The sequence below is a fragment of the Anas platyrhynchos genome, chromosome 4 (genome assembly GCF_047663525.1).
Source record: "Anas platyrhynchos isolate ZD024472 breed Pekin duck chromosome 4, IASCAAS_PekinDuck_T2T, whole genome shotgun sequence".
Classification (NCBI taxonomy): Eukaryota; Metazoa; Chordata; class Aves; order Anseriformes; family Anatidae; genus Anas; species Anas platyrhynchos.
The window spans coordinates 43,969,728-43,982,618 of NC_092590.1; the positions used below are offsets into that span (position 1 = coordinate 43,969,728).

Genomic DNA, 12,891 nt, shown 5'->3' on the forward strand with positions numbered 1-12,891 from the left:
AAGCTGCATTTCAGTATATTACCAGAAAGGTAAAAGCTTGCCAAGGTTGTATCAAAGATAAATTGCACAATGAGAAATCAAAGTTGCATCTTTAGAATTAATTTGTCACTTCTTAAATGCACATTCCAGAATTTGATCTGAAGCAGAGTTTGGTTATTAAAATGCTTTTTAAGTACTTAAGCTGTTTTGAATTTTATGATCTCTTTTTTTATATATATTTATTTTCTCCTTATATTGGGTTTAGAGTTCTTTGGTTTTTTTTTGCAACGCTTTTTAAATATTTTGGGGGGAAGCAACTAAATGCTGTCATAAATTTAATAGCACCTTTTCTAGAAGGCACCCCCTTTTCACATGGGGTAAGACCAAAGGTTTAGACCTGCAGTGAGGGCCAGATGTCTAGGAATAATGTTTTTTTCTTTGTTTTTTGATTTCTTAAGAAATGAGCTTTTCTGATGTATTAAACTGAAACTGTTGTAGAGTTGCTAGGATTATGCGTATGTTGGTTTATATTTTCACTGCAGCATAATATGCTTCTTCCTTTTATGCCATTAAATAAAAATGTTATTTCCTTAAGGAATTTTCGCTTGAAGTTGATTCTAAAAAAATACTCATTATTTCCTGGCTTCTTTCATGACTGTTAGTGCTCTAGTTTGCCCTAGTCTATATGTTTTTTTTTTTGTTTTTTTTTTTAAACTTTATCATACTTTCAGTCATTGGTCTTTAAATTTACCCTAATACTGAGCCAGAATAATTGGGTTACACACCCACGTGAGGGACTCTGCATGTCTTTCTTTTCCCAAGTCAGAGGAGCATTGCTCATTTCAATGAGCTTTTCTACTGTGTTTAAAGTCTGATTCACTAACTAGCCCATTTTTTTCTCCTTTTCTGTTTTAGCTGTTGTCAGACCTCTTCAAATTATAATGCATATCAATTACGTTATTTAGAAATGGTTAAATTTTTTTAAAATTTTTTGCACAAAGTGATTTAAAAAGTGAAATCTAAGTCTGAAAATTATTTCAGTGTTAAGTATTTGATGCCAATTATACTTAAGTTACTGAGTCACTCCAAGTTTTTGATTGCCTAGTCCTCCCAAATATTTATTCAGCGTACCTTCCTGATGAATTTGGTCTTTCTCTCTCATTGTGCCACGTGCTTAGGGGAAACCTCTTCTGCCATGTTAACGTATTATGGAATCTGACTGCCCTTCACAACTATTTCAACAAAGTTGTAACAGAGTTCTTTTTTTGTCCCTGTAATAATTGAAGTGTAATTCATAGACTCTTTTCTTTATACAGGCAAGCCAAAATAGATGGACGGACAGCAAGTGCTAAGATTGATGAAATGACCAGATTGACAGAGAAGCTTCAAGGCCAATTGGAGAGAAAGGTATTCTAGAGAAAAGAACAATTTTAAATTACAACTGAAAATGTTAGTCAGTTAGAAACTTGCTGGTGTTAAATTAATGGCAAGTTGTTCCCTGACTTGTTTTTTATTAATATACCTTTGTTTTGTTAAATGAAATTCAGATGATACCTGGAAAATATATTTATTCTTTCTAGGAAGAAGATGTGTTATCTGCCCAGCAAAGAGAAGCAGCATCTGACAAACGCTTGCAACAAATGCAGTCTAGTATAAAACAATTAGAAACAAGGTAAAGACATCTCACTGGATGTTACTAACAGGGTATTCACAAGTGAGGTAAAATGTAGTTTTTATCAGTCTCTGGGTTTTGTATTTCTAAGTAAGTCTGTTTTCTCAAAATACAGGTGTTTTATGTTTGGCTGCTCTCTACCTTATTTGTTCTGTTCTATAACCTTGCAGAACAGCTTCTGTCTTCAATATATTTAAAATGTTAAAACACAGCACTGATTTTATTGACTGTAATGGAGAAAAAACAAGACACGTATTTTTCATTCTAGTGCATAAATTCTAGTTACTCAACTCTCATTAGTGTTAGGTGGGGTTTTGAAGAAAAAAATGCACATCCGAATTTTTATTTTTTATTTTTTTTATGTAAAGAAGCTGTTATTGAGGTGAATACAGATTTTCTGACCATGATCTGGCTTCAGGTCTTAGTTCATCACTCCTCATACAAAAATAAATAAATAAATAAAAATTAATAACATGCAAATAACATCCAATAAATGCAAATTACAAAAATTGCTTGAGTGATCAGGAATAGAATTTTAATTCCAGTACTGTCTACTAGAAGATCTAAGATCCAATCAGTTTCTTCTGTGCATTCCCCCTTACCTTCACTCTCCAAGGATATCAAGTGTAGCTATATTACATGGAGCTGAGGACAGTAATTTTGATTAAAGTATTGTAAGCAATTTTAGAATTACAAATGACTTCATAGGTAAGAACAATTCATAAATTTCTTATTGGAATAATTGTGTGACTGTTCATTTTCCCTTCTTGCTCACAGCTCTGTTCATAGCCCTGTGAACTCTTCGGTAACTCTGGAAAACAAATAATTAGTGGGGAACCATGTGTCTATATGGTCAAGTGCAGCCTTGAATAGTTCTACAGATTTGTTTGGCTACCTCTACTTACTGAGTTTTACTTGTCTAAGTGTTTCAGAGGCTCTTCATTTTAGAATGTGTTAAGGAATTAGCTATCATTATTAGTTTCTATGGACTTTTGGTTCTCCAAAAATTGCGTTTTAATAGAGTGGCTCTCTTTCTTTGTATGTGTTATTGTAAACACATTAGGAAGTAAATCAGCATGACTGCCTGAAAAGGCAGCCCAAGTGTTTCCAAAGCGCTCGCTATGTGTATTTGGAACTATGCACTCTATTGAATAAGCTGCACTTCGGAACTTTCAGACATTTTTTGAGGATACCTCTGAGAGTCTCTTGCCCTTTCTCATGCCTGCCAATACTGACAATCATAATTAAACAATAAGAATTTCTGAGCTGTTGCAAAATTACCAGTGTTTTCATTGTTCTAATGGTATAGCTGCAACTTCATTGCCCACATCCAATTATTCCATTTCCTCCACAGAGGAGAACTTTATTCCTTCTTGGGCTGTTCTATTCTGTTTTAATATAGAACATTTTCAATGATGTATCCCAGGATAGCAACATACTTCTAAGGATTTTCTGAGAGTAGGTATCTGAGTTAACTCCTTCAATTCTGCTTCTTTCTAAGGTGTGACAAATGTCCCCAAAACAAGCAGAAAACCAGGAATGCAGTATTGACTATTTTTATTTTATTTTACTTTCTACAAGCTTAGTTTGAAATAATTGAAGTGTCTTGATTAACCATTGTATTGTTAAATGAGTAAAATTATCACTGTCTTTTAGGTTACGTGTTACTGTCCAAGATGCTGAACAGCTGAGAACAGAAAGAACAGCCCTGGAAAAACAGATTAGAGAGCTTCAGACAAAGTACACTAATTTAGAAAGGGAGAAGTATGATGCAGTTGCAAAAGTCCAAGATTGCATACAGCTCTTAGAAGAAGCTAACCTACAAAAAAGTCAGGTAAGGTAATGGGTGAAAGTATTTCTTATATATTAGAAAATTGAATCACTAGCAGTTGTGAAGTACCAATCTTATTGAATACCTAGATAGGGCTGTCAGAGTAGTTACAAGATTATATTACTTGTTAATGGTTAGGAAAGAAAAGCTGACACTATAGAGATTTTTTTTTATATGGTAGACATAAGTCACCAAGAGTGAGCTTTGTGTTCAGATCTTAAATATTCAGAAGAAATCTGAAAAAGTTTCTGAGTAACGAGTCAGCAAAGCCGGCAGCCAGTAAAAAACTGCAAAGGCATTTGAGTGTGTATGCTGGAATGGCAGATGAAATTCAGATATTCTGTACAGCATGCTGAACTTACTGTTTTGCAGTCAGTAAAGGGTCTTATGAACACATTTGTGTGATCCTTAGTGTAACTCATTACAATTAATAGAATGTTCAGAATGAGATTTTTAAAAATGCTTCTAAAAACGTAGTGCACCTTAACATGCAGTTTTGATCAGTATATTTCAAGTAAGATGGGAGAAATAGGAAAGTGCAGGATTATACAATGACAGCAAGACATGTCAGAGAGGCTGTAACAAAAAAAATCGATTCAACTGTTACAAGATAATGTTTATGCCAAAAGTATAGATATGAAAACAGTCACATTCAAAATAGAAGAATCCACCAAAACTTCTAGAGGTAGACTCTAATCCACCAGGTTTAGAAGCATCTATTGATCAAAAATCAGGCTTTTAGCAATCTAATGAATAGTGTTTGCTGGCGAGACAGAACTTTAATGCATGTAATAGACTTTACACATCAGTAAATGAAGTCCAGATTAGTTAATGACCATAGGAACATATGGAGACTTTATTCTGTTTGTGCTAACATGTTGAACAGTCAAGCAGTTAAGGAGATAAACATTCCCTTTTAATCTGAATTTGCTGAGAATCTAACTTAACTTTATACTTTTACCTTTTGGAATACAGGAGTTAATGTTGTCTTTTTTGCTCATGCTGATTTCATTTCTGTAACAAACAAGGAAGATCCTGTCTGAAAGGAGGAATAACTCGTTAAAGAGATCCTGCTACCTTCTTGCCTGCTTCCAGAAGAGTTAAATCTTTCCAAGACTTAACAGGTCCTGGTTGTTACTGTGGTGCCCAGTAACTTGTGTGTTTCTTTTTGCCGCACAAAAGAGGGTACTTTTCTTGTTACAGTCTTTCTTCTCATATATTTATAGTAACTTAGGATACACTTTGGGTGGCATCTTCCTGACACACTAATTCCTTTTCATATTCATTCAAAACTTAGTGCGTCATACTTGCTACAAGCCCTGATCTTCTACAGTTCCCTTCACCTCTTAGGCTCATATTCAAAAAGGAAAGAAAAAAATGAAGTTTTATGTCCTCCTTTGCTGGCTACCTTTGGACTTATTAGTTCCTTTTTCCTAGTAAGACATTTGTATCTTTAACAGCATTTCCCTGGAGCCTGAGTATGAAGAATAAAAGGTAAAAATTAATTCATTTTTTCAGAGTTTAAAAATGAGAAATCACTCTTTCATTTGAAAATTACTGGTAAGAAGTGTAAATCACATTTATAGTCTGCTACATATTGGTACATCAAAGCAGTGTTTTTCCCACCATTTTTGACAGAAAAAAGTGGCCCAGTAGAATTTATTGTGATGCAATTATGAATCTGAGAGATTTAATGAACTTCTACAGATACGGAAATGTCTCATTACAAGTTTAGTGTAATGTTCTAGGAAGAAAAAACTTGAATTTGCAGGCACTTGTTAATTTATTGCACTGGCTAAAGCTGGGAAGTTTATGAATTAACAGAATAAAAAATGCAGCCTAATATGTACATTTAGTTAACTGTGTGTCTTATACTGTTGCCACGGAGGCTTCTCCCTGATCTGTAAGAGATTATGGGAGGCAGTAAAGGGTTGTCACAGTGCTCCTTCTTTTATGTTAACATTGTAAAGTACACAAAGCTAAGATTACAAAATTAGATCAGAAGAATTCTAAGAGTACTTTGAGAAACAAATCACAAATTGAATGGGAGCAGTAAAAGAGAATATGACATATGATGCACCATGTTACTGATTGTAGTGAGTAACCTTCTACAGGCTGAATTTGTATCAATGTTGTATTAGCAATGATTTTCATGTCTTTCTCCCTTTACATTGACATGTTCTTAATGTGCCACCTAGAATTTTTTTTCATCTATCCCATAAAGAGATCTGTATTACCTTCCATAATCTTTCCAGACCAGTATCTGGTGTTCTACCTTAACATTACTATCTTCATCTTCCTCTGGTAAGGCTCCTTAATAGACTTTTTTTCTGTGATTCTCACCATCCTTTTGTGCTGAAGAGCTGTTCAGTTCATTGTTATCCACTGTGAAATGGATTGCATATGCATTCATTAATTGCTTGTGAATTTTCATTCATTTAGTTTTCTAGAAGATGAGTAATTTAGTGTATCAACAACTAAAAATGCTCAGATGTGTGTAGGAATACGTGTGTGTGTATTCAGGTTCTTAACCGAGAATTCAGGTATGCAGATTCTTAACAGATCTTTCTGTGTGACATTTCTGTTTGTGTTCTTGATGGATCTTGTTGTCAACTGCTCCAAATGCAAGCCAAAAACTTCTTTAGAACAGTGGTTATGTGTCGTTTCTTCTCTCACTGCTAGATATTATGTCATGACTGAAATATTTTCAGTAGTATTTCAAGTTTTGTTTTGTTTTTTTCTAGGCACTGTTTGGGGAGAAACAAAAGGAAGAGGAAATTGAAAAGTTGAAAAATGAAATGTCTCAGCTTGCAGAAGACACTGCTGCAAGAATTAGGAAGGCAGTAAGTTATGATATTTAGAAAGAATCAACTGTGTACTTATAGAGTTAAATCTGACATAATTATGTTTTATGAATATACATATTATATGTGATCAAATCAGCTGTTTTCTACAAGTGTTTTGATAATATAGGTAGCAGGGGCAGCATACTGACAGGACTGTACTCTTCAGCTTTATCATCTAGATAGATACTCTTCCAACCCAAATGATATTGGTTTATCTCTCATGAACCAAAAGTGTTCCTGTCAATGCACATACTGGTATAGAGAAGGTGATGTAAAGATTGGCATCTATTTCAGAAATTCTATTCAGTAGCATGTTAACAGACGCTGACGTCTGTTAGTTGTAGTGGTATCAATGTATTTTGTTTATGAATATATGGCCTCATCTAGGAAGTTATTGATGCTTATCAGTACAGTCAGATGAGAGAAACTGTTGAGAGTTATACTGTCACTATTTTGGCATCTCGGTACTTCAGAATATTCCTCTAGGCGAATAAGACTTCTACCAAGTACAGTTAATAGTAGAAGACTCAATATCACAGTTCGCTTCAAAACCAGCATTCGGTAGAGAAATGACTCCGAAGATTCGGTCCTTATGATTTTTATTCTTTTTATGAATGGCTGAAAAATTGAAGCTCTTTTGATAACAGACTGTTCACAAAATTAGTTTTCTTTATGCTGTTTCCCATCTGTGGTTAAAATGCATTTACTTGGAAGTTCTCAACAATTACCCACATGTCAAATAGACATGCTTTGTTTTAAGGCAAACTCCAAAGGAAACAGAAGCTTGTTATATAAATATGTTAACAATGTCTTTTATTTCAAGTAGGCAACAGTGTAAATCAATTACCTGGTTTGTAAGTTTTCAGTGGTGCCATTGATTGTGCTTCCTTTCACTGTCTTCACTACGACACAATGTATGTGTTTATTGTTTAGGGATGAAAGGATTCTTTTTATTTCCACTCCTTTAATTTCTAGAGATTTCAGAAACATACTATGTAAATTTTTGAAGCCTTTAAAATGAGGATGAAAGTGGTTTGTGCATTCCACTTGTTAATTACCCAAAAGAACCACAAAAATTACATGGATTACTTAAAACTGCAGTATTTAATGTCATGCGTGGTTTTGAGAAGGTGTGAGAGCTAAAGAGCAGGTAGGATAACCACTCAATCTAGTTATGACAACACTTTACTCATAAGAATTTAGAAATGTCTTTGTTCTTATTTTGACATAATCCCAGGAAAAGTGAATCTATCAAAAGCATTAAAAGTAAAATTTGAGAATATGCGTTGTCATGTTTCTCCAGGAGTTAACAAATATTTTTGAAAATACATGTTAAACAAGTTGCAGATACCTTGCACCTAGAGGACTTTCTGCAGCTTTCTGGCAGTCTTAACGGTTTGTTTTATAAGGCCTTGTTGTGATGTCTGTCTTTCTGCTTTTTTTCTAAACACTCTCAGTTAAAGTAATATCGATTGATAATAAGCATTCTTCTAACATTGGTATAGGAAGATTTATCAGTTGTTTCAGTCTCATTATATTTTTATATGTAAGCATCATGTATATACAATATATATTTCAGGCAGCTGCCTCAATTTTTGTCAGGGGAGGTTTGGATTGTACATCAGGAAGAATTTCTTCACGGAAAGGGTGGTTAGGCCTTGAATAGGTTGCTGAGGGAGGTGGCAGAGTGTCAGACATCCCCTGACGTATTGAAGAGACATGGGCATGGCACTTAGAGATGTGGTTTAGTAGTGGACTAAAGGATGGACAGTTGGAACTGATGATCTCAGAGGTCTTTTACAACCTAAATAATTCTGTGATTCTCTATGTAAAAACAGGATGGAAAAATAGTTCACAGGATTTTTTTTTTTTTTTTTTTTGGTTTTGATTGCAGGTAGACTCTGCAAAGAAACAATATAATGTACAGATTTCTCGACTAACAGAAGAACTTTCAGCTCTCCAAATGGTATGGTCTTGACTTACAAAAGTATTTCTGATAGCAAAACATTTGAGACTTTTTTGTTGCTTATCAAGTTAAACACTAAATTCAAGTAGAAGTAAATCAATTAAAATCCAACATCTCATGATATTATTATCTGTTTAGTGAAGAGAGATAATTCTTTCTTTTATACAAAGGTATCAGAGCTTTGATATTCTTATTTCTAGAATGGTGTTTATCTTTAGTATTACTTAGAAGTTACTAGTGATTGGTTCTCCATTTCCCCTCCCCCCCACAAAAAAAAAAAAAGGATCATGACTGTTTTTATCTTTTTTTTGTGTTGTTTATGTTGCATATGTTGGTCAATAATGGTAGGTTTGGGATACTTTTATTTTAGATTTTTCTAGAAATACTTTGTTTCTAGTGTTGTCTGGAAGGTTTTGTGTATTTTATTTTTTTTTATGGCCAGCAGTAATATTCTGAATTGCACAAGAAACTGTTGTTTCATCCCCAACAATCAAATAATTTATGTGCATATATGGTGTACTAATAGACACAAATACCATGCGATTCCTGTTTTGGAGAGGATCTTGGTATAGATTTTGTAGTATTGGTGCACCACTTGCACCTAACAAAATACTTGTCTTTATCAATAACAACTTTCCTACAGCACGCACTGCTCATTTCTTCTACTGTACTTGTCTAGATTTGTCATAGGGCCAATGCAGAGAAATACAGGCAAATAAACGGATAGAGAGAATAGAATTGATACTATTTTTAGTTCTCTCCAGATATGTAGGTAGTGAGCTGGAGTCTGTGCTGAGTCTCTCAGGAAATTCATCTGTGAAGGAATGGCTCAGGGAACAGGAATAAGGTGGACTTTGCTGAACCAGAATGAGCTATCGTAGGTGCTATTATATGTCTAACAGGACCTGTTATAGTCATGGATCTGTACAGGTTTTCACAGTTTGTCTGATCAGAGGCAGTTTAGTCCTGCTGTGTAACCATTTCCTCGCTACCAGTATAGAGTACCTTCACAGCTCTTTTGTACAGTTTAGTTTGTGTAAAGGACAAGAAGCAAAAAAGGTAGATGATAGTACAGTGCATGGAATAGTTATGATTTATGAGTAATTATCTAGGACTATGGTTTATTATAGTAGTACTTTACCCCTTGCATGTGCATAGTCATTAATACAACATTCAGTGCCTTTAATGTTGCTTAACAAAAGTGACTGTGTGTAGTGTCTCAACAGTCAGTGCAGTGATTCGAATTTAGGTATAAAGGATACTTTGCTTTGAAAATTCATCTTTAATGTGCAGATTTACTTTATGTGTATACAGTCATATTTTACTTTTACTGAGAATCTTGCCTGGCTTTGCATGAAATAATAGGGTTCTGCAAATCTACCAATTTCTTTGTGTAAGTTTATTCCTTGATTGTGCTTGTTCTTATCATAGGTCACAAGCCTCTTTACAGTGAGGTTCTGTGCTCTGGAAATACTTCCCATGTGGTGGCATTTCTTAAGTATCCCTGTTTCTTTCAGGGATAAATAAAGCAAGGAAAGCTGATTATTGCATATCTGTAGTTGCATATGTAGCAATAAAGTATACAAAAGTTGATAAAGTATACTAAGAGAAAGTGCATCACAATCATCATATTCTTGAATCAACTTGGAACTTGTAACAACTGATGTGGGGGACTAAAAGAGTTTGTTTTTTATGCAGCTTTTTAAGGAATAAATTTATTTCTAAAAAGTTTAATTTGGCGTGTTGTAGTCTATGACCAATCCTATAGAGAAAATAATGAACAGGTAAATATAATTGAATGCATACATACCTACAGCAAAAAATTACATTTACAATGGTGAGTATTTGGCTTTGGCACTTCTTGAATTTTTATTGTGAGTTATTTCTGATTAGATGTACTTAAAGCGACTTATTTTAAAACAGGAATGTGGTGAAAAACAGAGTCAAATTGAACGAGCCATTAGAGAAAAGCGAACAGTGGAAGAAGAACTGGAAAAAGTAAGGCAATTTTATGCATTTTTACATCATGTTTAAGATCTCTCTTCAGTAGGAAAAGATGTGTTAATTTTTTGTTTCATGTTTTTCCCATATATTGGAATGAAGGACAGTTCTGTGACCCTTAAGTTTCTTACTTGTTGAGTACTTTTTCTTAACTGTAAATACTCATGTCAGTATTCTAAGCTATTAATCTAGAAATCTTTTTAAAGCTGTAATTCTAAACTGAAAAAGAGTATTCTTTGAAAAATGTAAAAAGTAAAGGGAGAGGTACTTGAAAGAATCTTGGTACATATTGCAGTTAAAACTTAAGCTCAGTATACAAATGGATGAAAAAACTATGAAACCCTTTTTTTTTTCTAAGTAGCAGCAACACTAAAATTCGATGAAATTCAGTTTTGTTTTAAATCTGAAAAATAGGGCATAATGAGGAGTAGCATTGTTGTCATTACTATACTGTCAATCACCCATGCAAGGTAAAGTTGATCTTACATGGAATTTTATTCTTCAGATTTACAGGGAAGACAGAGTACATGAATCTGACAATAGAAGACTAGAGCAACTGCATCAGAAGTACCTACTTGCAGAAACTACAAAAGGTGACCTTCAGCTGAGTCTACAGACAACGCAAAATAAACTGAAACAGCTGGAAATGAAGTAAGTCATGGATGTTACAGAGACAGGAATGGAAAATAATGGAAATTATTTCTGACTAGCTGTTGATAGTGTGTTAGGTCTTTGTCGCATTTTCCATCAGTAGCAGGAATAGTATCAAGTTACCATAATTCTGAAGCAAGGGTAATTATGAATCACTATAAAAGTATTAAGGGGGATAACAGATTATAGGATGAAAAGTTTTCTTTGCAAGACTAGAATTGCAAGCAGCTTTTTTTTTACAAAACAATAAAAATTGGAGTATAGTATTTGAAATCCTGACATATTTCTTAATACTGTTTGTAGGAAAAGTTATGCTCTGAAATATTTGGGCAGAATTTATTACTTTATAAATTCATCTGCAATGTGGTATCTTCTAGTGCATGTGTAACGCTCTATGTTTATGTAGCATACTGAATTTCAGGTCTGTGTTCAGAGAGCTAACAGATATTATCGTAATTCCAGTAATGTAATGGTAAACGACACAGTATAGTACACGTTTTTAGATCAGGTTGTTGTCAGAATAAAAAGTGTAGGATTCTCTTTAAGTTATTTATGATCTTCAATGATCATAAATTCTATCTCTTCTCCAGAGCAATCATTTGGGAATCTAGAAATGTGTTTAAAATGAGAATCTACTGTTCCACATTGCCATTTTACTGAGATTGCTAGAATGTTAGATTGCTGTTATGAATTCCCTAGACTTGATAAAATACTACGCTGACTTGCACATAGTCCTAGGTGTAAAGGCCATTAAACATACTGAGCTGATACAAGCTTTCAGGAAGAAAGAGGGAGATGTATATACTGGGTCAGACCAAAATCTGTCCCAAATTTATGTATTTTCATGAGCACTGTCCAAATTAAGTCATCTAAGGGAAACACTGAACACTAGTACAAGGTGACAGTGATACTTCACTGGAATGTTCTGGCAGCATTCTGATAGTGATGGGCTGCTTAAAAATGTCCAAAGGTGACATCATATATTTATATGTTTAATTATCACTCTTACTGTTACATGGATTACTTGAATCTTTCATCTACAACATAGTGTGATAGTGAGTTCTATACCTGAAACATAACTGCATGAAGAACTTCCTTTTTCTGCCTTCAGTTTGCTTCCTGATAGCCTCCTTTAACAGCAATAGAGGCAGTGTCCTACTAGACCAATTGCTCTATTAAGATTTCGTTGCTGTCTACAAACTTAGTGTCCCCTATCTTCACACCATTGCAACTGCAGCAAAGTAGCATTATGAAACTGTAAAATGGATTCTCTTCTTGCGTTCAAACAAGACTTCTTCTCTTTCAGCTCTGAGGAAGAGAAATCTCGTTGCCAGGAAATTATCTGTAATTTGCAAAGCATTCTGGATTCAGAAAGAGAGAAGAGTGGTTTTGTCAGTGAACAAAGGTTAAAACTTCAGCAAGAGAACGAACAATTGCAAAAAGAAATGGAAGGCTTGAGAAAACTAGCTGTAGAGGCTCAAAAAAAAGCTAAAATAAAGGTATGGTTTATGTGCTGTTTTTATTTTAATATAGGACTGATATTTACTTAATAAGGCAGTGTGAAAGGGAGTGAAAGTTTCAATGATGCTTCCTCTTTTCTGCTTATAAGTAATTTTGTTGTAGAGCTGTATCGTATGTCCTCATGATCTTGTGAGTAATTCAGCCTTGGCTAATTAGGTTTTATTTTAATGTGTTATTTTCAGCTTGGTAGGAGAATCCCAAATATTCTATGCTTTCATAAGATAAATATTCCAAATAGTAACATATTTACCTTCAAGTGATTTTACCCATTCCCATTCCAGATCTTTATCTACTGTCTGCAATGTTAGGAATGTATTGACACTCAGTACAGTGTTCCTCTACTTGCATATCTACCATATTACCAAAGCAGCGTGTAACTAACAAATTTATTAATGGTATGGTTGTCAAACATTAGTTCTGTTTT

General features: G+C 34.1%; 1 protein-coding gene across 9 annotated transcripts in view; it reads left to right on the forward strand.

Moving 5' to 3' along the window:
* The window catches only part of SCLT1 (sodium channel and clathrin linker 1), a 47,869-nt gene that overhangs the window by 12,360 nt on the left and 22,618 nt on the right, over positions 1-12,891 (forward strand). For all 9 annotated transcript variants that reach the window (XM_072037438.1, XM_038179068.2, XM_072037431.1 and 6 more), the window contains 8 exons: positions 1,296-1,386; positions 1,560-1,651; positions 3,308-3,485; positions 6,227-6,325; positions 8,223-8,294; positions 10,218-10,292; positions 10,801-10,946; positions 12,253-12,445. In XM_072037438.1, the coding sequence (XP_071893539.1) occupies positions 1,296-1,386; positions 1,560-1,651; positions 3,308-3,485; positions 6,227-6,325; positions 8,223-8,294; positions 10,218-10,292; positions 10,801-10,946; positions 12,253-12,445 (946 nt within the window). The remainder of the gene's footprint in view (positions 1-1,295; positions 1,387-1,559; positions 1,652-3,307; positions 3,486-6,226; positions 6,326-8,222; positions 8,295-10,217; positions 10,293-10,800; positions 10,947-12,252; positions 12,446-12,891) is intronic.